Raw genomic sequence first — 26,503 nt, 5'->3', positions numbered from 1 at the left:
TCTGCCTTTCACTAACAGAGTGTCTGCTATGGGTCGTGTATTCCTCTCGAACAGTAGTTGATGTTGAAGTCGCAAATGTTTTATTTGGCGATGAAAATTGAACATATAAATCAAGATAGGGTGATCCACTAGCGAGATGAGTCTGCACCATCGCCTCAAAGCTACGAACAACTTTGATATCAAAGGAGTCATATGTCACGGGATCAATCGAAGCACAAAATCGATACTTAATAGAAGAAACCCTAGTAGGCGTCGTTCCGAAGATTTTGCGCCTAATTCTTTTACGAAATTCTGTAAAATCTATCTCTGGTTAAAAACCATTCGTGCTGTGTTTTCTGATAAAAAAATAACTCTGTTCTCGGTGTCACGGACCTCACCATCATAGTAAATAACAGCACTAATACATCCACTCATCTTTAATTTCTATTCTGCTTAGCCTCTCTAATTTTACTTGTTGTAACTTATGCATCCTGAGAATGAAATTTGCCTCGTTATAGCCTAAGGCCAATCATGAACTACTGTAGAAAAAGAACGTCCACGTGAGAGCTTTTTTTAGAAATTTTGCTGACATTGCATCCTACTTGAAGCTTTAACACTACTTGTTTAGAAACATCTTCTCAAAATTATTTTTTCAGGAACTACTGTAGAAAAAGAGCGTCCACGTGGGAGCTTTTTTCTGTGATTTTTGCTGACAGTACATCCTGCTTGAAGCGTTTTTGACACTATTTGTTCAGAAACGTCTTTTCAAAATTATTTTTTCAGGAATTACTGTAGAAAAAGAGCGTTCACGTGGTAACTTTTTTCTGTAATTTTGCTGACAGTGCATCCTGCTTCAAGCGTTTTTGACACTATTTATTCAGAAATGTTTTCTCAAAATAATTTTTCTAGGGTACAAATAGTCAATTTTGTTAAAAAAATAAACACAATGTTATTTTAAAAAAAACTAAACCCTGATTTAATTAAATTTAACCTTAAACTCTAAGCCCTAATTTGATTAATTTATTTAAAAATTATAAACCCTAAACCCTACTTTATTTAAAACCCTAAAGATCTTAATTTATTTAATTTATTTATAAACCCTAAACCTTAATTTAAATAATTTTTATAAAATAACACTAAATCCTAATTTTTAAAATCTATTAAAACTCTAAACCCTAACTTATTTTAACGAAAACCTAAATACTAAACCTTAACTTATTTTGGCAATACCCTAACCTTAAAACCCTAAAAAATCATAGGAACTAAACATGCAAATATCCCTAACATATAAAAACATGGAGCAAAGTACGCCTCTGGGAGAGCGTTTTTTACCACATCAGCAAAACGCGCTTACGTGGAAGCGTTTTGCTGACGTGGCAAAAAACGCTCCCTTAGAGGCGCGCTTTGTTGGCAATTTCCCTTGTAAACGCAGCTACATAGGCATATTTTGCAAAAAGTGGCCATTTCTAGTAAACAATTGTGTAATTTGTCCATTTCTGTAAATATGCTTGGAAATGAACATTTTTAGATAATTTAATCGATGCGTGAATAGTAAATAAAAAAATTTAAAGCACAAATTAAGTTTCAAGAATTAATTAAATCAAACTTTGATAAATCTTTAACTAGAAAATGAAGTTTAGAAGACCATAAAAGAAACACAAAATTTTTAATAATTTTCATTTTGATTTTACGATTGGTATTTGAGATTTGATCGCAAGTTAAGATTAAAAAAAACAGCGGGAACATAATTTAAACCATGAGTATTTTTATAATTTACCCTTTATTTTTTCGCCAGTTAAGATTAAAAGAAACCGCGGGAACAAGAACGGAAGAGAGAATCAGTGACTGAAAAACGAAACATCCAACCGCTGAAAAAGACGGTCGGAATAATTGGCTTCTGAAAAACGACACAGTTTCCTTCACAACGGTCTTTCTCGCTTTCGCCCTCGTTCTTCTTCTTTCCGATTTCATTATTTTAAAAAACTCTATAATTTCTTTTATAATTTTTAGGTGAAAAAAGGTATTTGAATGGGACCAGACCTTGTAAATATTTACATAAATTTACCTCCAATGTCCACTCCAAGCAGTTTTTTTTCAATTTTGATATCATTTTTTTTTACATTTTCAATAATTTCTGTATCGTTTTCTTTTTATTTTCAGCATGATTTGTTCTGCAGGTGAAGACTGATTCATCTCATTGGACGCTAGGTATTTTGTTTTCCAGGAAAATTACTGTTTTGTTCAAGTTAGGGTAAAGAGAAAAAAAATAGAAACTTGACATTATGGTGAACCGGGCTGAATCCATGATTTAGGATGATGAATCATCATTTAAATTCTTTTGGAGTTGATCTAAAATGGGGATATTTTAATTAAGGCCAGAGGATGATATAATGCACATAACATTGCAGAAGAGGGACAAGGGTCAGACCTGGTCATCACCTATAGGTCAGGGTCAGCTAGACCCATATTCGACTGATCTCGGGCAAAAGCGCCTCATGCTTCATAGGTTTCAGGAAGAGGTGAATCATGTGTTTCCTTTAAATTACTTGCGCTAAATGTTATGATGTGGTTTTTCAGTTCATCCTGCAGTGGATTATTCTAGTGTTACAATTGCTAAAATTAAGGTGCTCAGCTTATTCATTTTTGGGCCGATTTGTTCCTTTGTGATGCTAGTTAAAAGCTATGTTTTCTTGCTTCCTGTCCGAACACATGTTTAGATATAGATATGGAGGTATGATCATTCAAATGTATGGAAAAACTTAGAATAAAATTAGTATGTCCCTGTTAGACACATTTCTGTATCCGACACTTCGAGCCCGCGTATCCCAGGTTAAAAGTTGTTTACGCTGACAGACGCCCTTGCCTTGAGAAACTTTCATTTGTCTTTGTGTTAATTATATCTAGTTTAATTATAAGATTCAGGTTTTCTCTCTTAAGTAAGATATTGGTCGGATGTTTTCTATTTCAGCAAGCTGTATTCTATGTGTAGCTTTACCTTGTTTCATTTTTATTTTTCTCGCGTGGATCCATAGTTCCTCTGAAATTTTCCAGGAATAGCTGTATCAATTACATACATTAATTCTTTCAACGCATGCTTGTCACTTTATAATGTGTCTATGATCATAGTAACAAGTGTTAACAAAAGAAAATTTCCAAAGACAAGTATCGCCTGAATTTGACATGTCAATTGTGTTTATAACTTAAGCCTCACATTAGCTAATGCTTGACCTGCATATGTTTCACATTGGAGTGTTGCTACTTATCTACTATAATTACAGACTTTTGGAAGTGGTTTTTCTCAAGAAGCATGAAATCTTGTCTTAGTTATGTGCTTTCTGAATTGATGAGGAATGGAAAATGATCTGTTAAGAATGTGAGAATAGGATTGTGTCACCAAGTGATTGACGGGGAAGCCGAAATCAATTGCCTTCCCTTTATCTCAATTCTTAGAACGACCTATTGTGATTGATAGTTCAGCTCGTCCAAGGGAGACTGAAACCTTAGAACTCATTAGAGAGACACCCAGATATCTTAGGTTTCTAATAAAAATTCTGCTTACCTTTTATTATTCCATAGGTCCTTTTAAATAGAGATTACAATAATTAGATAAAGTAAATCACTAAATAAAGTCCTACCAAACACAACTTCTATTCTAAGAGTCCTAAAACATTTAACTTCTCCTGAGAAAAATAAATTAACTTCTTTTATTAAGAGTCCTACCTAACTTCTCCTAAGATTTTTATTAAGAGTTCCATGTCCGCAACATGATCTCACTAGAAGCATCTGCTCTTTTGACTGCCATCATGAAGCTGCATATTCCGATTTTTGTTTTACTCTTGATGTGGCATGGGTAACGGAACTAACTTCCCGGTTCTTACACAGTATCTTGTCGCTTAGCATGCGAGGTTAACCAGCAGCAATATGAAGAGAAAACGCATGGTCATATAAAGGAAGCTTCTAACACTAATGCTACGTTTGGTTGGGGTATTATTTTTTCCACATGTTTTAGTCATTGTTCACAATTGGTAATTTTTAGCCACTCTAAAGACTTGTTTGTGACAAAAAGAAGGAAAACTTTCTGCTTATTTTGAAGAGGTGTTATTTTTTACAAGGGTTTTACATATCTTTCTAATTGCTTGTTTATATTTGTACTAATTATTCTTTATTTTTATGTCTAACTATTTTATCTCTATTGAGGTCCTATTGTCATAGGTAACTTTTGGCTAATATACTACATAAGGACATAAAACAGTATCTTATATGGAACAAAGCAAGATTAAACTAATAATTAATAAACCAAGAAGCTACTTTGTGAATTACAGGACGATTTGATCTACAAATGGGAGTTCGATCTGTTCTATATTAAGGTTGGTTCAGAGTTGAAACATTTCTGCATTGTAATTGGTAGCAATAAAAATGCTAGTATTATGTGCTTATTATGGAATGCTTTGAGTTTTGATGCCAGTAAAACTTTCTTTTCAGGATTTCATTTGTCTTTTGATCACTTCTATATAAATGGTAACATTTCATAAGAAACTAAAAATTATCATTTTAGCTGTTCTTTTATTTCCTCTTAGTTGCGCATCTAAGTGTGATTGAATTGTTATCAATTCTAATGTGGTTCATTGAGGCCTGAATCCACATGGTTAAGCTTCTGTCTCAATACCTTGTTCAAACCATATTCCAACCACTTGTAGGGATGACTTGCATGTTACACTAACAATATGTTATCTTCATTCTGCAGAACCCAGGCTTTGATTTCTCCCAAGCTCATTTCTAGGGGAGCTGTCCTAATCCAAGGACTTTTATGGGCGGTATCTGTGCTGACTGAGAATCTTCATGTGCTGGTTTGATCACTTACATTATCCTGTCATCATATCCTGACCTTTACGTAGTAAATAAACAAATCTAATTTTGGTTTCTCTGTACTGCTTGAATTAACTTATTGAGTCAGCAATCAATCAATGCGGTCTGCAATCACCGTGTTCAAATCTAATACAAGAAATTAGATTTACAGTATAGTTTTGTTTCTCTTTTTCGGATGCTGTGTTTGTTTCCACAATCTTCATGTGCAAGCTATTTATCGTTGATTGTTTACACAGCCTGCCCTGCTGCATGCTGTGTTTTGAATGGATTAGGCTTAAGCAGTTGTTATAATGTTGTGTGAACGGTGGTTTGTGTTCAAACATAGTTTTGCATATCTTGATATCCAATAGGTAAGAAAAAGGATTGTAAGTAAATCTCCAAAAAGTAGAATCACATTCGAAACAATTATTATGATTTTTTTTTTGTGTGGATATATATACATATATACATACGCATAGATTGGGATGAGGCAGAATCGTATTCCTTTACTTTCGTCTAGTCATTTTAGATGCCATGGAATTCTTCCTTGAATTCATTCTGTATTTTTCTTGTCAACTTTGGCATCTAAAAAATTGGCAATTATTTCATTCCTTCCATTATTATTCTCTGCTTACTTCAACTTTATATGGTTTATCCCCCATTTTTTTGTAATCATAAATAAGCAACAGGAATTAAAAATGAAATTACAACATAAATTCTCTGTTCTTTTTTTCTTCTTGATAAAGGGGTAGGGGAAGGACTTTTTCAGGATTCAATGGTTAGTTGACTTTAAACAATTTTCTTTTCATTAATTAGATCAAAATTATTCACAAAATTGTAAAATATTAATAAAACTATAGCATTTTGGTAATTTATAGTTGTATTATTATTGTAGAGAAAATAGGAATTTATATTTTGATTATATATTCATAAGTCTTGCATGGATAAGATGGTGGCTAAAACGTGGCTTAATTTGATTTTCAAGCACATGATAGAAATTAAATTAATATATTTTATGAAATTTAAATATAAGCTTTAATTTTTGATATATGTACATTATTTGACGAAATATGGACATGATCAAACTTGGCTGAGTTTTTCTAAGGGACTTCTAATCTGATTTATTTATTTATTATTTTGAATAAGCAAAATGATTTAAACATTGGAAGAAGCTAAACTTTAAGATTTTTATATGAATTTTGACGTAATTTTGTCAAAATTATCAAACAGAAGTTACATATAGTTAGTCTAATTATATATATATTTTTATGTAATTTTGGAACTTTATACACTTTTTATTGTACATTACAGAAAAAGAACCCAATCACTTTAATAACTTTTTTTTCATTTTATTTTAAAAATTATAAAAATACTAAAATAAATTTTTTTTTAAATTTGTAATTATGAAGAATTGGGGAAAAGAAGAATCTAAGTTATATTTGTTTGACACGAAGGTTGTTATATTAGGTTGATTATAAGTTTTGATTATGCCTATTTTTTTTATGCAATGTTTAAAATTATCATAATTTTTTCAACTTATAAATATGAGGATAATATATTTTAATGCGCTTGAACTTACGTTTTTTTTTATATTAATGATAATGCGTATGCCAATTGAACTAAAATTCAATGAACCTCTTATAAGCTTTTAAACAACCTATAAAAACATATTTTGTTTTTGAGTTATTGCCATCATAAGTTGTCAAACTATGTTTTAAATTTTAAATTAGTACCTTTCAAAAATCTGAATAGCTTGGACTATGTTATAAACTATGTTGTTGCCATCATTTTTTGTTTTAAACTATGTTATAAATATGAATAGCTTGGACTTAACATCTTAAAAAAGAATAATTCTATTTTTTTGGTAAAAGAGGCCTTTTAGTATCTTTCAAGTTTGATATTGAGCAAATTGGTCCCTTTTAAAAATATAAAAGCAACTAAGGATAATTAATCATATTGTTAATGTTTTTCTTCAATTGTGTATAATTTTGATTGGTATAATAACAAATTGAGCTCTCATAATTTACACATTCTAACAATTTAATCATGATTTAAACAAATTTAGCCTGGAATGTTTTTGTAAATGTATAAATGTTGAGGTTAAATTTGTTGAATTTTTAAAAATCAAGACCAAATTAACAAAATATGTAAGCATTGAGAGCTAAATTTATTATTATACCAATCAAAATTATGCACAATTGCTGAAAAATATTAACACCATAATTAATTATCCTTGATTACTCACTTTTAAAATTAAGGAAGATTAAGTTGCTCCAATTTTCTTGAGAGGAAATGGGGAAATGTTTTTACTTTTTATTCGAAATTTCATTGATCTATACATATTTACAATTTGATACAATAAATTCACTGAGAAAGAGACTTGATTATACAAAACGGATGCGTTGAAGAGGTTTTGGAATTGAAGGATGAATTTAAAGTTGAAATGATAGTTTAAAGACGAAATGTGAAATAACCCTTGTTTTCTTCTATTAATTGGTGTGTAGTTTTTGGCCTTTTTGCTACCTATATATATAAATAAGCCTCAAATAAACCAGTATCTGGCGCGCGTCCTCCCCATCTTGACACCTAGATTTTTGTTTTGTCTTCCTTTCTAAATCTCTCTCTCTCTTCAATGGATTCCCTCAATTCTTAAAACCTTTCTCCATTGTTTTCCTTTTCATCTTCCATGATCTCAGACCAGAACTCACCACAACAAAGCTCCCTCCTTTTCTTTTTCACCTTCTTTCCACCATGGTAACCTCCATACCTCAAACCCCAAACACCCCAATTCAAAGCGTTCTCATTGTCGGTAACTACTGCCACGATGTCCTTCTCCAAGGCGGCGCCGTCGTAGCCGAAACCCTTGGTGGAGCAGCCTCTTTCATCTCCAACGTCCTTACCGGCCTTTCCGTTTCTTTCCATTTAACCTCTAAAGTTGGGGTCGATTTTAAATACCCTGTTAATCACGACCCCATCGTCGTCCCCACTTCCAAAACCACCGTCTTCCACGCCTATTTCGATCAGGGTTATAGCGAAAATGCTCATCAGGACCGGGTCTTGAAACGGGTCGAAGTCTGCGATCCGATTAATCCATCGGATCTACCCGATAGAAAGTTCGATTTCGGAATGGCGGTTGGGGTTGGCGGGGAGATATTACCGGAAACGCTGGAAAGAATGGTGGAGATATGCGACGCCGTTTTCGTTGATATCCAAGCTTTGATCCGTTCTTTCCACGAAAACGGGACGGTAAAGCTTGTGCGGTTAAAAGAGAGTGGGTTTTACCATTTGTTACCGCGATTAAAGTTTTTGAAGGCCTCTTCGGACGAGGCACTGTTTATGGAGGTTGAGGAAGTGAGGCAATGGTGTTGTGTGGTGGTAACCCATGGGAAAGATGGATGTGAAGTTTATTGGAAAGATGGGGAGATGAAAATTGCGCCTTTTGGGGCAAACCAGATTGATCCAACAGGTGCCGGAGATAGTTTTTTGGGTGGGTTTGTCGGCGGATTGGTCCATGGGTTGGTTGTTCCCGATGCTGCTTTGGTGGGAAACTTTTTTGGTTCGCTTACCGTGGCTCATATTGGTCTCCCTAAGTTCGACTTGAGATTGTTGCAGGTTTGTTTCTTCATATTCTGAGGCTATTTTTTTATGTTATTCTCATTGATATGAAATTGTTTTAGTTGACATTTAGGTACTGTTTCATATATGTTCTTTTTCCCCCTGAAAATTTGTGAATTTTGGAGACTTTAACTTAGGATGAAATTTATGTTGGTAAATGGAACAATTTGAAATGTGCATTGATTGAAAGTTTCATTTGTGTAGCACAAGTGCATGCTTAGCAATATTCTTCAAGGGAGTGAATTATGTGGATCTCTGTGTTGGAAGCTGGGGGTAAATGGGAAAGGCAGACCGTATAATGCAGTGATGCTGCTGCACTTTTGCCAATGATTTGTACTTGGAAAGGAATTATAGGTTTCTTGTCATGGTTAACATATAGGATCCTGATTTTAGTCTATGGTAAATATGCAGTTGACCGTGGTAGCTTCATTGTGTGGATGAATGCATCGTATGTATACTTTCATTTGGTTTTGTTGTTTTGTTGCATGTCGAAAACTGGGTTTTGTAACTTAAAAGTTCTTTCCTTAGGAAACTCTGCCTGGTTTCTTTTGTGTGTTTTTAAAGGGTTTTTTCCTCCCCTTTGCTTTCTGTGCTATTGTTACCATGAGGTGATGATTTGATTGATTGAAGATTTTACAAAATGACATTTCTAAAATTGCTTGCCAAAACATTTCTTGTGAAGTTCTTTCAGTTGGTATTATTCTTATTCTTGAAATGTCAAGGTATATCTCAACCTTCACCAATTCTCTCGCATAAAAGACATTCAGTTGTTATTATTATCCGGTGCTGAGCTTTGTTTATGACTTGACATTCATGTTAAAGACTTACTCCCAATCGACATGTCTTAGTCTTGAAAAAAAACACATCTGCTTCCTATTAATTTTTTGTTATTTTTAGGGAACTTGTTATGTGCTGCTATTCATAAGCAATTAGCTCCCTGAGCATAGAGGCACTTGGCTTTTACTCTCTTTATCTGGATCAAATGATTATACACTATGTTTCTAGACTTGAAGAATATTAACGATGTTTTATATACGAAATTGTGTTGGTTCGGATATAAAACTGGTGTATGCTTCTTTCATAAGGTGGTTTTTTATTCTCTTTTTTTGACATTCCAGAGAATTAAGGAGGAGGTGCAAACAAGGAAGGTGCAGGGTACATGCTGGTTGGAGAGAAGAGATGATGAGGTGAGTTTCACAAAGCCGGCTGGGCATGACGAGTTCCATGCTTCCCTTAGTTCATCTAAATTAGTTTCGGCGGAATGTCGACGGGATCTGCCAAGATCACCGGGGAGTGTAGAGCAGGTTATCCGGCCTCAATATAAGGGGCAACAAAAGTTTTTACTAAATTCTGTTTATGATAAATCAAATTAAGCATACGAGTATAGTAAGAGCATTTTCCGTTTGGGGCTGTTGTATCAAATAAAGTTGGAGAGTGAAGAAATCTCTTAGAGCTTTGTTTGCCCAGAAAATCAATGGCATATTCTAAATTAGTAAATATTAGGAAGAATGCTTGCCTGATATGGTATCTATTCAAAATTTTACATGAGAATTGCAAATATTTTGATAAATTCACTATGCACGGATTTGGTTATAATTATATATATTAATTAAAATTATTTTATAATTTTATAATTTATTTATAAAAATACTGTCTTAAATTGGTTATATGTTATGTACAATTTCCTAAATGTGTTTATGAATTCTGTTAAATTTTTATTTAAGAATCTATTTACATTAAATGCTTTAAATTTGTTTTATTTTTGTTAAAACTCAATCTTATAAATATAAGGGTAATCTACAAAAATAGTTACTTTTGTTTGGTTCAGTTATATTTTAGTCACCTATATTTTAAATACGTTTTAATCTAAATGGGATAAAATAGATTTTTAATTAATTAAAATTTTAAACTTAAACCTTAATTAAAAGAACTGTTTATCTCTTCTTTTTAATTTTCTTCATCTCTTACTTTTTTCAATATATGAACAGTTCTTTTAGTTAAGGTTTAGGTTTGAAAATTTTAATTAATTAAAATATATTTTCATCCTATTTAGAAATCTAAGTTGGCACTTAAAATCTAGTTGGACTGTCACTTAGGATTACCGTTAGAGAGATAAAGGAACTTAACGATAGAGTGATCATTTCGTAACAAAATAATAACATAAGTGACTAAAACGTAACATTTCAAACATAAGTGACTAAAATGTAACCTAAGGCAAACAAAAGTGACTATTTTTATATATTACTCTAAATATAATATAAAATTTTTCTAAATATATTACTTGAATAAATGTTAATATAGAATCCATATAATGAACTTTATTGAAATGAAATTAATACTTTTTATTTATTAGTAAAAAAATTATTTAAAAATTAAATTACGAAAGGAATTCAAAATTAAAATCAATCTTAAAATTTATTAGAAACAGAATTTTTACCGAATTTAACATGATCGTACATAGTTAATAAAATTATCTTCATTAAAAAGAAAAACATAAAATATGTATTTTTATTCCATTTAGATTTTTACAATAACAATGTATGTGTTCATATTAATACTTAAAATTTTAAAAATTTTTAATTTTAATCACAATAAAACTTCAAAATTTGTGTTTCACACAGATCGATTGTGCATATTTATTAAAATATGTTATATTTTTTTTACAAATTTTTCACCATTTCATAAATAAAATAATTTTAAAAAGTGAAAACAAAACTCTAATGAAAAGATTTTTTTTTTTGGTAACAAGATATAAAAGTTTCAATTATAAGTTAAAAATAGAATCTGGGTTGGATGTCATAACGCGTTTGTCTGTCCGTAACTAATCATAAACCTGTGGAGGAGCAACATAAAATATTCTCATGCCTACGAGAGAACCTTTCATCAACCCAACTAAAATATCAGCAGCTAAGTTCACCTCTCTATGTATTTATTTAAGAGCACTCTCCATTCACACTTGCATAACTCTTGGATTCGCATAATTAAATCTCTATTATAATATCCTCTGAAAGTTTATATTTGAAAAAAAAAAGTAATTTATTTTGTAAACATTTGATAAATATACTTATTTATGAATTGAATTTAAAAAAATTCTAGGCCTTAGCTTGGGTTCGACTTGGCCTAACAGCTTAACCTATCTAAATAACTCATATTACTATTTCAAAACAGGATAAAATCTCAAATTTACAATAAACTTTGATCTAATGTGTAATTTTATACTTAAAATTTGATTTTGTGTAATTTTACACATGAAATTTTGATTGGATCAATTTCTCACAAATTACTAACATAATTATTGATATAACATTATTTTATGTTTATATATTACATACATAATAATTTATCCAATATAAAAATAATTTGATGTATTTATTTATTTAAAAGTGTATGTTTGAATAAAATTAAAGTTTTATTTATACATTTAAATTACAATCAAAGTTTTATGTGTATAATTACACCAAATCAAAGTTAGTGTATCAAATTACACATTAAATCAAAGTTCATGTATAATTTTAAGATTCATCTCTTTTAAAAATAATAAAATATATAAAATATATTAATTTATAGTAATATTTATATATTTTACAATTAAATTTCAAATAAAAGAATTTAAAATTTTATTTAATTTAAATTTGAGGGCAAAAACCATTTTTATCCGACTTGAAGGCAAAATTTTATTTAATTTTCTCATCCATTATTTTGGATGAAAATAGTTCAATTTGTTATTAACTTAAATATTTAAATTTATTTTAAAATTTATGCCCTAAATTTTTAGCATATTTAATTAAATTAAGATAATTAGAGTTTTAATTTTTCTAAATTAATATGTTAAAATAATATTTACGTTTTTATGTATAAAAATATTTAAATTAAATTTTAGGGACCGCAATTTAGTTAGGAATATAGTACATATTATAACATTTTTTGGTATTTATTCTATTTATTGCATTTTAAATGGTTGTATTTAATGTATTACATTACAACAATTATTTGTTATTATTTATTAATTTCATAAGTGGAATTTTTATAAAAATGTAATTATTTTTTAATGTAATTAAGATTGATGTTTTTCTAAATGTAGAAACTTTAGGGATATGATAGATCATATATAGAAATATATCATATAAATTATTTGGAAATTAACATAATTTAATTTAATAGGTTAAGAATTAAGATTTAATATCAATTTATTTATATATTTTTAAAAATTTTAATTTTTTAATTTGGTTTCTCATTTATTATTTAGAAAATATAAAACGTTTTTAAAAATTATATTTTAAGATTAATGTATATATTAGATTAAATACTTCATTTTTGTTTAATTTTATTTAAATTAAAATCATTAAATGTTAAATTTCAAATCTTATATTTAAATCATTTTAAATAAAAAAATTTAGGTATTTAATTATAATATAGGAAAAAATGAACATTTAATGATATGCTTAAAATAATTTTTAAAATATATGAAAATTTATTTTAGAAACAATTTTAAATTCTTTCCGTTCTTAATTATATTTGAAATAAGAGTTTTAAATAAATATATATTTTAAATTTTTAAAACTTTTTTCTTTTAAAAGTATTTCAAAAAAAGTATTTGGAACAATATTTTAAAAATTAAATATCTGTTAAAATTAATTTTCTTGATGAATTAGTCTTTAAAATGTTTAAAAATTGTTTGAACACTATCTAAAAATATTAAATCTATTTTGATATAATTTTAAAAAGTGTGTTAAAAAGTTGTTTAAATTTATTCGGGTAAAGACATCTTGTTATTAAAAAAAATTCTTACTCAACACAGTGAAGGGGCCATTGATCAAATTAATTCAGGGACATTGACTAATTATTGAAAATTAATCAATATGTTTACAAAAAAAAAATTATGATAACATGAATGCATGCGAGGGATTAACCACAATTATACCAAAATTATTTGATAACCAAGAATTATTGAAGCATATATTGTACATCAACTTTAAAGGATTTCTTTCATTAAAGTACTACAAAAGGAAATAATAAATAAGTAAAAATTTTACCAATTCTCAAGGATGGGCTAATTGCTCTTTTTCTTTTCGTATGATTTTACTTACTATATATGTTGTCGTAACATTATAAACAATATTGTTACTTTTGTTCCTGTTGAGATAAATCTGACCCTTTCTCTTATTTCTGCCTACATATATGAGATATTTTAAGAAATGAATATCCTTATTACTAGCAGAGTCTGAGGAAAGAAAAGGAAAAAACGGTCGTTGTTTTGCTGCCGACGTATTCGGACTTTGTTTAAGCTGCCGACAACCGATTCTTCTCCATCTCTTCCCTGATTGGTTTCCCACAAACACCACTGCTTCCCAATGATCGTTGTCCTTGCACTGTCGTCGCTCGTTTTTCAGACAGTTCTCTGGTCCAAATAAGGGCACCGATCAATTCTCCTCCCCCTATCTTTTTTAGTATCTAATTTATAATTTTTGGTTATTGACTATTGTTTATTAGTAGTCTTTCTGTGGGTTGTTGTTTCTGGGTTTAAGTTAGTATGGTGAGTTGAGAGTTGATGGTGACTGATGGAGTGGCTCTCGGTTTAGGGGGCATGATGGTGATGTGATGTTGGTTGTTTGACAATGGGAGAATGGGTTAAGAATATAATGATATTGTGGCTTAGGCAGTATGGTGGCTATGACGGAGGTGATGGTTGAAGGTTATGATGGGGTTTACTGATAGTGGGATGGTGGGAATATCATAGAGCTTAATTCAATAGTGGCGAGAGGAAGTTTGGTTACTCGTTGGATAGTTTCTTAAAAAAATGAAATATATTAAAATTATTTAAAGGTTAAATAAAGAGATTGATTTTATTTTTAGATAATTAAAAAGATAATTTTAAAATACTTAAAAAAGAAAGATGAGTTACATATGTTTAGTATAGCCAATTTATTTAACTCATTACACCCATGTCTCTGAAGACTCAGATGTTGGGATTGACAAAGCTTCTTGCAGTTTGGCAAGTTTTAAACGAGTCTCAAGAGGCTGAAAAACTCATGGCTGTTTGTAATCACCCAGTAACCAAATCTTATAAGTTTTTAAGGCTACGCATAACATATCATAGAGCAAGTGAAAGATATGATTCCTATCAGCTAGGACAAAACCGAGTCTGCTAGGACAAAAAAGCAAAAAAGCAAAAAAAAAAAAAAAGGTTCATCTTGGAGGATTTATCATGGACTTAATTGGAATAAAGAAAAGACCCAAGTTTGAGCTTTGATAATTACAGAGGGAGTTCACCACTGTCAGCAATCACAACTTTGCTCTTGGGTGTGCCACTCTGCCTTCCTTCCGCTTCGACTTTGTAAACCACGTCCATTCCAGACAGCACCTTTCCGAACACAACATGTCTGCCGTCCAACCTGTAAGATAAATAGTAGCCAATCGTTACCAACAATGTAAAACCTGAAAACTATAAACATCTTTAACTGTTTGCGATCGTCTTGTTATTTACCAGCTGGTTGTCACGGTTGTGATGAAGAATTGTGAGCCGTTGGTGTCGGGACCAGCATTTGCCATTGACAAAAGCCCTATATTCCACAAAAAAGGGAAAAAAAAAAGAAGAAAAAAGGGTTCAGTCCTGTCCTAAAATTTCAGTCTTTCTTTAAGTTATTTATTGCACTTGATATTATTTATGGCATATTGGCTCACCAGGTCCAGTGTGCTTCAGCTTGAAATTCTCATCAGCAAATTTCTCACCATAGATTGATTCTCCACCTCTTCCATCACCAAGTGTAAAATCACCACCTTGAATCATGAAGTTTGGAATAATCCGGTGGAAAGCACTTCCTTTGAAGTGGAGAGGTTTCCCACTCTTTCCAACACCTTTTTCACCTGTAATAGAAAACCCAATCTAAAAAAAGGCTCTACTTTAAATAAAAGTTTCTAAGGAGCCATTCACAAAAGGCTAGTGAACCTTCAGTTTCGTTTTTATTTTCATTTTCATTTCCCAACAACAACTGTCGCTTATGGTTTTCCCTAGTCCTACAGCTATTACATCTTTATTTACATTAACAAAGGTTGATCAAAGAGATTAAGTAACTCATACCTGTGCATAGTGCTCGGAAGTTTTCTGCATACAAGAAAGTTTAAGCCAATTAGAAAAATAACTGCTAGGACAATAACAGACTACAGCCATTAATGTAGCCATACCACCATCATACCTGCTGTTTTTGGAACCGCCTTCCCGAAGAGTCCCATGACAATTCGACCTGAGAACAATAGTTCAGTAATCTTTGAGCTGTCTAACTCTAAACCGAAAAGCATAAGCAGCTATAATGCGAAGCAACATATAACTTCTATCCAGAAATCTATACGGAAATGATTCAATTAAAGTTCTCTCCCCCTGTCAAACTAAATCTTCATTTCTTCTTAAGGCACTAAGTCTAGGATGCTTTCACCCACTTCTAGAAAATAACGGTACATAGAAAGCTAAGTTACTTTCACCACTCTTTACTATTTAAATCTATGGAGTGATAGAAAACTTGATATCAAAGTTTTCAGTTGACACTAGTTCCGAGTTCAATCCTTGAACAACCCCTATACTTTCCCTTGCCAAAGAAAAATCCATCCCTATCTGCAAATTGTTCAAAGAAACATTTCCGCATACACCATTGTTGGACAATTCATGTCACAGCTTAAGGGATAGCATTTAAGCTTTTATCACGGATCCGACGGGATTAATCCGTAAGTAACAAAAGTGGAAGCATACCAGCAGGTTTTCCAGCAATTTCAACATCAAAGTAAACTTTGTGAGTAACTTCTTTCAGATCTTCCTTGGACTTCTTTGCCTGAAAATTCCAAGAAAAAAACACATCAAATAACGAAATTCACTAATTACATCTGATTATCGACAAATTCATCTATTTAATTATAAAGAAATATACCACCAATCTTATGCTCAGTAAATTAAGTGAAACAAACAAAGAAAGACGGAATAATTAAACAATCGGTCAATAAACCCAGAAAAATCCCAGAAGATCTTATCAAAATATAAAGAGACTTTCACATTTTATTCACGGATCAACACCTAAAACAAAACCCACAACATGAACAAAAAGTGAACCTGAGTAGAAGCTAGAGATCCAAGAAGAACCAAAGTGCAAAGCAAGGTGAGAAACCGCAATCTTGATCTATCCATCTCTTTGGTCTTTTGTGTTTCAAATTTCGTAGGCGATTATTGTTATGGACTGAAGCAGGGAGGAGTAAAGAAGAACTATATACGGGAAAGGACGTCACAGCTAGACTGATCAACCAATGAGCGTGCGCCACGTAGTTGGATGGATGCTTTGGTTGAATGTCATTGGCTGGTGGGTTCAACCCTGTTGTAAAATAGTTTTTTTTCTCATATATCTCAACATAGGGTTTATGGCCTGTGCAAATTCGGCCAGATATATGGAATTAATATTTTATCTTAAACCTTCAATAACTAATTTAAGTCTATTTTAAGCTATCTTATTAATTTTAAAAAATTAAAAACATTTATATTATTTTTAATTTAAAATTTAATAATTTTATATATTTTATTTATTAAAATTGTAAATATTTTAATCTTTAATATTTTTAATATTTATAGTACAATAATATCATATATTATTATCTTAATTTTTATGTGTTATAAATTATATAATATAAAATATTATTAATTTTAAAACCATCTAACTTCTTTTCCTAAGTCTATTTTCAAAGTCAAATATTTTTATATAAACCCTTCTAAATTTTAAACAATTCTTCGTGCTTCAGTGAGTAGTTTACCCATAAACAAGTAACAGCATATTTATTTAGCAAATTGTATGAGGTTTTCAATTATTGGTGAAATAGATGAGTTTAAACGATTGAAGGATAAAGTTGGATCCTGCACGTTCCAGCTTTGAAGTCGGAACTTTATGTCCATTCCATGCAATTCAATATGGAAGGTGAACTGGATATATATTTATATTCCTACTATAAAAGGTGAAAAATCATGTCTTAGTGGTGGTTTGCAAGGAAGAGATGGTTGAAAATCTGCTGAAGGAAAGGTGTTCTCTGTTAATATATAAGGAATGGATAGAAGAATGGTCCTCCCAAGTGTTAGCTTCCAAGATATATCACTAAGGTTGTTGCCATGTTGCAAACGAGTTGAGATCAATCTTTACGTGCACAGGCAAACTTGTAGAGAAAAAAGGTTGCAGAATATTCCTCATTTTGGAGTTTCATCTACCATCCCCGATAACAACTCTTCAGATGTCAAGTACTATTCGAATACTAAAACCTTTCGCTTTTGACACTACATGGATGAATTAGGACGTATTTCCAAGATGACTTGAACAAAGAAGGAATTGCAATCAGTATTATGTATAAAGCTGAAAAGAAAAGAAAAAGTGAGTGAAGTTGGTGACTAGAGGACCTAGATACAATTTTTGCAAAATAAACATTGGGTTTGATATATATGAGAAAAAAAACCTATAAATAAGCTTCGCATAGTTTCCCTTTTTGGGAAACATAACTAAATATTCAAGTATAATAACACATCACACTGTAATATAGAGCACTAAATTAACAACCGAATTTGGCTTGTTTATGGAATGCTTTTAGTGATCTATTGGTATTGCCACATTATAGTATGACAATAGAGTAATAGTTAAAACTAGTAAACAAGTTCAACACAGGAGGCACGATATTGTCCATACAGTTTGGTTAACAAATGATGGAAATGTAAAACAATAAAAATGCACTTGAACAAATTCTTAAGATAAATGCTGGGATATCTTAACCAACTGCAATATCTTAACCAAATTCTTTAGATAAATGCTGGGATTTGATGTATATCTCAGTCGCTCTTATTGTTAAAAGGGACTCAAAGGTTTCCCTTTACTAGTTTGCTCCTTCCAAATCTTTAGAGAACTGATCACTTTCTTCTTTAGTTCCACCAGCTTCTTGATATTTGCATTGAACATCTTGAGCTGATCCCTTAGATGGGAAATCATCTTTGCCTTCTAAGTAACTACCAAGTTCTATTGTGCAATCGTTGATCAAGATTTGCAACTGTTAAGTATGACTCCTGTTTCAGTCAAATTTGAGAAATAATTTTTTAATTGAACTCTGGTTATTTGTTTCAATCAAACTTTGATTATAGGCTCTTTTACAACTTTAGAAAACACACACATTAGATATTAGAACTCATAACACTTTTAAGAGAAGTTTGTGTTTACGTTTTGAGGGTTCTTTGTTTTTAGGTTTTCGAAGTTTAGTTTTTATCTCCATCTTTTGTACTCTTCGTTCATTTGCCATTATAGTAAAATTATCTTTGTCCGTGATTTTTTATCTTCTTTGGAGAGGTTTTTCCACGTTATATTTGTGTGTTCAATTTTTCAATTTTTTCTATTATTTTTACTTATTCGTTGCTTAATCGGGTCGATTCCCAACAACAATAAGTTCCACATTGACAAGTTCATCTCTTTTAACTAGTTTCGCCCCCTACCTCAGCAAATGTCTTCTCTATGCTTCCCATACTTAAGCTTAATTGAAATTTTAATCACAGGAGGAATAGATATTACTTTTTGACACCCTTTTTCTTTATTAGTATTTCAAAAGTGTAAAAGAGTGAAAAGGTAAAGCACCACTAAAGTAGGTTTTGAATGTGTAACTATGATGTCAAAGATAATAAAATCCAAATCAGAGGAAATAATGTTACCAACTTTATGAAGCAGCAAAGCAAAAGACTTATGGACACTTAAAGAATTGCAAAAATGGCTTGCAAGTCTGTTAGGTTGAAGCTAAAATTTGACTTGGCGTTTTTGTCTTTTCTATTTTTAGCCTAAAAATACACATTTTTAGGATCATAAGGATGGGACAAACTTTGATTAACTCTGATTTATTTTTGCTTTATTTCTTGTTTTTCTCTTAACATGTGTTGTTAAACTCTTCATTGTAGTTAAAGAAATTTTGATGTTTTGATTCTTCAAGTTTATAAGATGTAATTTATTTTTATTCTTTATTTATTCATTGGTATTAACATATATCTTGTTTTAGTCACAAATATTTTGGATTGTTCAATATATATGTCACATATGATGATTTGGAATATTGGTCTTGTTAATTAGAATTGTTGCATATGTAATTATTTAATCCTTCTAATACTAGCATGATTTGTGTATAAGCTAGATATACATTTCATGTTATGTGGAAGTGTAATATAGTCTAAATGAATCCCTCTTCTATGTGTTTATTGGCAGTTGTGTTGTCTGTTAAGGAAGGATTGGGTTGTCTCTTCCTCCTAGGCTGAGCGGTCTAATCTCAAAGGATCCTTACTGCTTTAAGCTCTTCAATGATCCTATATATCATTTTGTTTTCATTCTTTTGATTCAACAAGTGTTGGTGCTCTTGCTGTTCTTGATATAGCCTTTGTTCCTCGGAGAGTTAGGCCTCCAATATTTTCATTGTTTCTTGCATTTCAATGAAATGTTGGGGACCCAATTGTGGGTTTTGAGAGGTTTGGTCAATGAACTGGGCACTGTTATTGGCTTGGTGGGGGTAGGCATAGTACTATAGTGGTGGGTATGTATTATAACAACCCGGTTTTAGCTAAATTGAAACAATGGTTTCGGAACCACAAATTCGAGGTTGTAAAATTATTTTAATATTATTTTTGGTGTTTATAGCATGTGAATATATATGTATGAAAATTTCGTGAGCTAATTTTATCGTTAAGTGGTTAATGATTTTGAAAGTTTCCATTGATGAATTCGTGTGTTCTTGAATGTTTGATGATGGAAAATGAGTATCTGTAGATAGATTATCATGTTTTGTAAAGTGATTTTTAGTAAAATTACATAAAAGGGACTAATTTGTGAAAAGTGTAAAATTTGTGGTTAAATGTGTGAAATATTGATAAATATGGGCTGTTATGGAGCCTATAGATATTCGGATAGCTTGGGTTTAGTTGAAATTGTTGTAAATTATGTTTTTATGAAATAAGGACTAAATTGACAAAATCTGAAATTATAGGGGTTAATGTATAAAATGTCCTAAATTGTGTGTTTTGGATGAAATTTAATGAATTGAGGAATAAAAGAGTTAATTTTGAATTTATATAGATTAAGAATGAAAGAAATCAGATTTAGATCGGGAGAAGTCGAAAGTTATTGAATAGTCGATTTGGCTCCTCTATTCTGACACGAGGTAAGTTCATATTCAAATAAACGTCTTTACATTAAATTATATATTTTTTATTATGATTGAATTGCAATCAATGTTGAACGAGCAATTATGAGCAAGAATCGACAGAGTTACGATATCCGAAAGTTGTACGAACCTTAAGAACAGTATAGGATACAGATGTCATGACATTAGGTTACCGAGATGTGATTACATGTAAGACCATGTCTGGGACATTAGCATTGTATTGAGATCATGTGTAAGACCATGTCGGGGACATTGGCATCGTTAATCGATTTAGTGTAAGACCCTGTTTGGGATAGTGGCATTGATATGTGATAACATGTAAGACCATATCTGAGATATGACATTGTTCGAGGTTATGTGATTTTCGAGTATCCTTAACGATTCTGAATGGTTCAACTGGCAAAGTCAAGTTGAGAAAGAATATGTGAATGAGCTAAGTGACTCAGGTACGTACGAGATTCATATGAGTACTGAAAGGTGAAGTAAATGATGAATTTGATTAATATGTTGAATATGTGTTCAATGATAAAGGTTTGTGAACTTGTATGTGATTAGCTATGTTTAGCATATTTGAATTAATATGCAAATGTTCATATGATGATTTTATTTTTATGTGGCTTACTAAGCTTTTAAAGCTTACTTTGTGTGTTGTTTCCATGTTTTATAGATTATCGAAACTAGGTTGGACTCGGGAATCGTCGTGAAACATCATCACATTATCGATCATCTCGTTGGTACTTTTGAAGCTTTGTATATTTGGTATATGCATGTATAGGCTATTGTTATCTTGGTATGTTTTGAGTTGTGATTATAGCCATGAGATTTGGCTTGTAAATGTTGGATTATGACCATTTAAGTTGGCTTGAATTATATGTTTGATAAATGATACATGTGATGTATATAATGTCCTAAGTGTTGGCTTGCTTGGAATGGTGGTATAGATGCTTTTTTGGATAGTTATATGTTATGGTATTATTGCTTGGAAGTTGGTATATTTTGATATGTTTAAGAAACATGATTTAGTTGATAAAAAGGTTAGAAAATTTATTTAGGAGTTAAGTAGGTCTTGATGATTTTGGCATATTAAATTGGTATGTTTTTTAATATGGATTTGAGTATTTGAAATGGTTATGGATAGATGGCGTGATGTGTGAATGGAATAGCATGTTTTGGTTGCTAAAATATGTATTGAAATGGTATCATATGGGTTGCTTTGTATACATATGAGTAGGGTGGCAAATTGGTTTTTCAAATGGCCTATTTTTGTCCACACGGGCGTGTGTCTCAGCCATGTGTGACATACGGTCATGCTACACGGCCGTGTGTCCCTTAGGGTTCTCTTTAAATTAAAGTTAGTATACCCTACAGGTTTAGCATGGCCTAGACATACGGACGTGTCTACTGGCAATGTGTGGCACATGGGCTGGCACATGGGCATGTGGTCGGCCGTGTGACCCAAGTTAATAACCTCCCCAGTTTTCCCACGGCCATGGCACACGGGCGTGTCCTCGGTCTTGTGGTACAAGTCAGCATGTATGCCCTGTTTTCACACGACCTGTAACACGGGCGTGTCTAGTAACTGTGTGAGGAACACGGCTATTTACACGGGCATGTGACCTTTAAAAGTTTGAAAATTTTATAAGTTTCTCAAAGTTTGTAAATGTTATCGGTTTAGTCCGGAACCACTTCTAAGCATGTTTTAAGGTCTCGTAGGACCTTATAAGGGACAAAGTGATTGAGATGAATGGATTTTAATTATGATTGCACAAATGTATGATTTATGTGGTGGTTGATCGGTTATGCCTCGTAACCTTATTCCGGCAACGGATACGGGTTAGAGGTGTTACATGTACTAATAGTATGAGGGCTAGGCATAGGCGTTGCATGGAATAAACGAGGATGTCCCCGATGGAAGTGAATAATGTTGTTGGTTGTGTTGTTGTTGCTTTCGGTTTGTGGGTGGCTGAGCAGGCAGATGAGGTTTCTAGGGTTGTGTTTAGGTTTGCTGAAGGTTTTGGTTTCAGTTTTATGTATTTTTAGAAATGATAGTAGAAGAATGAGCCCTGGCAGTTTGATCCACACTCACTGCACCGATTGTTGATATTAGTCACCAACAATGAGGAAGTAGTGGTGGAGGGAAGTATTGGGTCACCTAGGTTAAGTGGAGAGTTGGTGGAGTGGAGGAGGAGAGAGGAGGAGCTCTTGAAGAAGAGCAAGGAGGAGAAAAAGGGCAATAGGTGATGACGAAGATGATAGGAGAAGAGGAAGAAGATCCTTGGACCCTCATGCACCTAGGCTTATATAGTGGGTCATCCCTTGTCTTGTAGTATTGTGTGGCAAATCGTACGATGTCCTACATGGGCTGGCTAGGTGTTAGTGTCGTTACAAGCTAGATGTGGCTATGATGCATACTGCATGGTCCAACTAGTGTCGTAGATTGTCTTGCTCTGACATCAATGTCCTAGAGGTTATACGTTACGATTATGCCTTGGTGGGCCTAGCAAAGGGTGCATCGCAAGGAGTGAGCTGTGGGCCGTCATACAGCTTGTCAAGTGTCTCGCTCTACTAAAGAGTATAACAAAGCCATATATATGTATAAAAGTAATATTTTCTTATACAAATAAAAATAAAGTTAGTTAAAATATTTCCAAACTATATAATTTAATTACTTATGAAAAAATTGTATGTTTTTTTTCCTTTTTTATTTATAAAACATTACTTTTATTAAATTAAGAAAAGCATATTAATTTCTATGGTTTTAATACTTAACATATAATTTCAATTAATTGATAAATTTTATTATTATATTTAAATGATTAACTAATAAATATTAAAAACTATATTAAGTGATTTTAAATAAATAAATAAAGTAAATTTCAATACATAATGTTCAATAAATCTAATTAGAATAAATAGTAAGTGTTAATATTATTTTAACATTGTTCTGTCAAAATTTAATATTTCCATAACATTATTCAAAATTATACATTTATAATCACACAAAACTAAATTAAGTAGTATTATAAACATTTTATAATTCATAAATGAAAAAAATATTAGTATTAAAAATCTACTATCAGATTAGTTTATTAAGGTTATATTAATATTATACTTTTATATAATACTTTTACATAATGAACTTTTGTTTTATTTTTAAAATTTTAAATAATATATTATAATTATTTAACTTTAAATATATTATCACAGTAATTGATTTAAGTTTATTTTAAATATTAAATTTTTTATTCTTAACTTATATTTATCAGAATACAAACTGTACAAACTATATAGATTTTAAAAATTAAACATTTATATTATTTTATTTTTTACTTTCTTAATCATATTATTTCTGAAATGTTATAAATTTTGTAATAAATTTTAAGAAATAAATATAATATATTTTAATTGATACATATAACTAAATTAGTAAATGTCATACGGATAAGAAATTAATTTTACACTAATATTGTAATAAATATAATTAAATTATGATACACTTATTTTGTGAATGAAAATTTTTATTTAACAATTAAAAAAATTAATTCAAAAATTAAATGTGACTTTGGTTAAAATGATAAAGTTGAAATAGTGAAGATCATGATATCTTGAGTTCAAAACTTATAATTCTCATCATGTGCATGTATTGATAGTTTAGGAATCACATTAAACATTTTATGAAAATGTGCGATAATGCAACATATATAGATACTTAAGTTATGTATTGGATATTTTTAAAGTACATGTATCACAATAAACATTCTATAAAATTACAAAGTAGGAAATGTTACAATATCCCAACTTTTATATATAATATAGATATAGATTACATAGTTACAAAATTACCGGAAAGAAAGTGTATATCTACCGGAACGAATTTGAATTTTTTTTGTTTTCTTGGAGAGTAAATTTGGTTGAGTTTATCGAGGGATCCTGATTCGGCTTGAGAAGCATTTATGGAGAACAAAAGCAAAAATAACAAGGGGAGCTAGGATGTATCTGCAAAACAGTATGAGACCTACAGAACAATAAAACAATATTTAAGTTCATGGAAATAAATAGGAGTTAATTTCAACTACTTTGATTTCACCAAATCTGGGAACCTTACCGTTTACAAAGACGTAAGCAAGGAACAAGATGGCGTTCCAAAGTTGGGTAGCGTAATCTGCATATGCAAATATTAATTCATAATCAGTACAAATTAACGTTTAGTGTATATAAGTATATTTACATCATGCTATCTTCAAGCTTTACCATAAATATGGGTATGAAAAGCTTGTGTAAAGGCGGATAAACAGGGAGAAGAGTAAAGAGATCTTACCATCTTCCTTGCTACAGTGAAAGCGGCTGGATTCTTGAGTTGGAAACTGGCAATAACCACCATCTGCCCTGCAATCCATACACTCAACTGCCCATCTCAGATCAAACCCTAACTGCAGTGTCCGCTGGATTTCTTCATAACTGGATGGCAACTGATCAACCTTATGATCGGAGAGGACCATGGCAATGATGTCGCAATCACTCGTAATATCAGAATCATACAACATGTAGTTAGTGTAATTAAGGTAAACCCGAGACGTATTCCCACTCAAACAGGGAACCATGCTGCTACCCATACTATTAATTTCCTTTGAGCATCTCACGAAAGTGGCATGCGGGCTAAAATACTGTCTATAATACCGACCATCGCCCACCACTTCCTCTAATCCTAGAGATCTGTAGGGCAAACCGCAGTTTCCGGCGGCTAAGTTGATGTCGACGAGGCGGATAAGGTGTTGGTCATAGGAAATGTTGTTGACGTAGTAGAGTCCGGCGTGGAAGTTGAGGATGGTTCGATTGTGGTTGTCGCAGTAAAGCTCGTAGTCCGGGTCGCCGCAGTGGGGTGGGTCTCCTTTGAGGCGAAACAGGTATCCGATGTTGTGGATATCTCCGCATGAAGTAGAACAAGGTAGAGGATGGTTTCTTGCTTGGATTGGAATGAATAATAGAATGATGAGTAAAGCAATTGGGGCTGAGTTTCTCATATTATCTTAACTTAAACTCTTCTGCTGGTTGATTTGATTTTTGGGTAATTTGCGGAGTCGATGGTTGCATCTATCTATATATCTATATATAATATTATTAAAATTGACTGAATTTTCAACAAGGCGCGTCATAATACCTTGAAATTTTCTACGGAAGGAGGACCGGTCAATGTCGTCGGTCAGAGTTAGACAGAAACAGAAACTAGATGTTACACATATTTAAAATCTTGAATTACTATCCAAATTCAGAAATCCAATTGACTTAACTCGAATCAGAGAAAAAAAAAAGGTATGTATGTATGTATGTATGTATGTATGTATGTATGTATGTATGTATGTATGGCCTTATCTAATGTGCAATTAACGAATCAAAGAATGTAAAACAGGAGTCAAATCCGGCGGGCTTACCTGGAGTCTGAGCTCATCTATCCTTTCTCTGGTTTCTCAACTTACCTCAATCGATTGGTTTGGCACTTGCTAATGATGGCCAATACTACAAAAAAAGGCAAATGGATACGTGGTCCAAGCCAAGTTGAACGCCGGGCCATATAGGAATAGGAGGGTGTGGAATTTGATATGGAAAGTCAACTTAGGTGGCCGAATCAAAGAGATGAACATGCTATGTGTCCTACAGGCTTTAAGGCTTCCTCACAAATTCCATTCACTATCACATCTGCTAGATACAATGATATAACCAAAAAAAAAAAAAAAATACATAGGAGAATGTGGTGATTGCTGTTGAGGTTAATTCACTCGGTTGAGGTGGAGAGCCGAAAGTTAGCCAGAGTAAAGATGAGGAGAGTATGGAAGCTGAAGGTTGAAGGTGAATTAGCATAGTGTAGGCTTGGTAT

General features: G+C 31.7%; 3 protein-coding genes and 1 long non-coding RNA gene across 8 annotated transcripts; 2 read left to right on the top strand and 2 right to left on the bottom strand.

Moving 5' to 3' along the window:
- Positions 1–1,720: 1,720 nt before the first annotated feature.
- LOC128280857 (uncharacterized) lies at positions 1,721–5,000 on the top strand. 2 transcript variants are annotated; one of them, XR_008271046.1, is made up of 5 exons: positions 1,721–1,906; positions 2,140–2,187; positions 2,388–2,498; positions 3,862–4,346; positions 4,724–5,000. It is a non-coding gene; the product is annotated as an uncharacterized LOC128280857 (long non-coding RNA). The 2 variants fall into 2 exon arrangements; XR_008271045.1 differs by having other exon boundaries at positions 2,140–2,498.
- Positions 5,001–7,351: 2,351 nt separating this feature from the next.
- On the top strand, positions 7,352–10,009 carry LOC108454431 (inositol 3-kinase-like). Of its 3 annotated transcripts, none has more exons than XR_001866717.2 (3): positions 7,352–8,436; positions 8,644–8,838; positions 9,558–9,615. XR_001866717.2 is itself a non-coding variant. In XM_017752891.2 (2 exons), the coding sequence occupies exons 1-2, from the start codon at positions 7,576–7,578 to the stop codon at positions 9,810–9,812; spliced, it is 1,116 nt and encodes a 371-aa protein (XP_017608380.1). In that variant the 5' UTR covers positions 7,352–7,575; the 3' UTR covers positions 9,813–10,009. The 3 variants fall into 3 exon arrangements, 1 of the variants encoding a protein (XP_017608380.1); XR_008271089.1 differs by having other exon boundaries at positions 8,644–8,887; XM_017752891.2 differs by lacking the exon at positions 8,644–8,838 and having other exon boundaries at positions 9,558–10,009.
- Positions 10,010–14,473: 4,464 nt separating this feature from the next.
- Positions 14,474–16,829, bottom strand: LOC108457494 (peptidyl-prolyl cis-trans isomerase CYP19-4-like). The gene is made up of 7 exons (XM_053019170.1): positions 16,535–16,829; positions 16,181–16,259; positions 15,633–15,680; positions 15,518–15,541; positions 15,121–15,303; positions 14,924–14,999; positions 14,474–14,831 (listed from the first exon to the last, which is right to left on the bottom strand). Exons 1-7 carry the CDS (start codon positions 16,607–16,609, stop codon positions 14,693–14,695), a joined length of 624 nt encoding a protein of 207 aa, XP_052875130.1. The 5' UTR covers positions 16,610–16,829; the 3' UTR covers positions 14,474–14,692.
- A 7,508-nt stretch (positions 16,830–24,337) lies between these two features.
- On the bottom strand, positions 24,338–26,184 carry LOC108456220 (uncharacterized). Of its 2 annotated transcripts, XM_053019374.1 has the most exons (4): positions 26,061–26,181; positions 24,950–25,089; positions 24,737–24,793; positions 24,338–24,646 (listed from the first exon to the last, which is right to left on the bottom strand). In XM_053019374.1, exons 1-4 carry the CDS (start codon positions 26,075–26,077, stop codon positions 24,549–24,551), a joined length of 312 nt encoding a protein of 103 aa, XP_052875334.1. In that variant the 5' UTR covers positions 26,078–26,181; the 3' UTR covers positions 24,338–24,548. The 2 variants fall into 2 exon arrangements, with proteins under 2 accessions (XP_052875334.1, XP_017610304.1); XM_017754815.2 differs by having other exon boundaries at positions 24,950–26,184.
- Between the last annotated feature and the right edge of the window lie 319 nt (positions 26,185–26,503).

This window comes from Gossypium arboreum, chromosome 9 (assembly GCF_025698485.1).
Source record: "Gossypium arboreum isolate Shixiya-1 chromosome 9, ASM2569848v2, whole genome shotgun sequence".
In the NCBI taxonomy this organism is placed as follows: Eukaryota; Viridiplantae; Streptophyta; class Magnoliopsida; order Malvales; family Malvaceae; genus Gossypium; species Gossypium arboreum.
This window is presented reverse-complemented; position numbering and strand designations above follow the sequence as displayed.

Coding starts and splice junctions, on each gene's coding strand:
- LOC108457494 (XM_053019170.1), bottom strand. CDS start 16,609: ATGGATAGATCAAGATTGCGGTTTCTCACCTTGCTTTGCACTTTGGTT. Junction 15,681..16,180: donor AATTGCTGGAAAACCTGCTG/GTATGCTTCCAC, acceptor TATTGTTCTCAG/GTCGAATTGTCATGGGACTC. Junction 15,304..15,517: donor CTTCCGAGCACTATGCACAG/GTATGAGTTACT, acceptor TTTCTATTACAG/GTGAAAAAGGTGTTGGAAAG.
- LOC108456220 (XM_017754815.2), bottom strand. CDS start 25,652: ATGAGAAACTCAGCCCCAATTGCTTTACTCATCATTCTATTATTCATT. Junction 24,794..24,949: donor TCACTGTAGCAAGGAAGATG/GTAAGATCTCTT, acceptor TTGCATATGCAG/ATTACGCTACCCAACTTTGG. Junction 24,647..24,736: donor TGCTTACGTCTTTGTAAACG/GTAAGGTTCCCA, acceptor ATTGTTCTGTAG/GTCTCATACTGTTTTGCAGA.
- LOC108454431 (XM_017752891.2), top strand. CDS start 7,576: ATGGTAACCTCCATACCTCAAACCCCAAACACCCCAATTCAAAGCGTT. Junction 8,437..9,557: donor TCGACTTGAGATTGTTGCAG/GTTTGTTTCTTC, acceptor TTGACATTCCAG/AGAATTAAGGAGGAGGTGCA.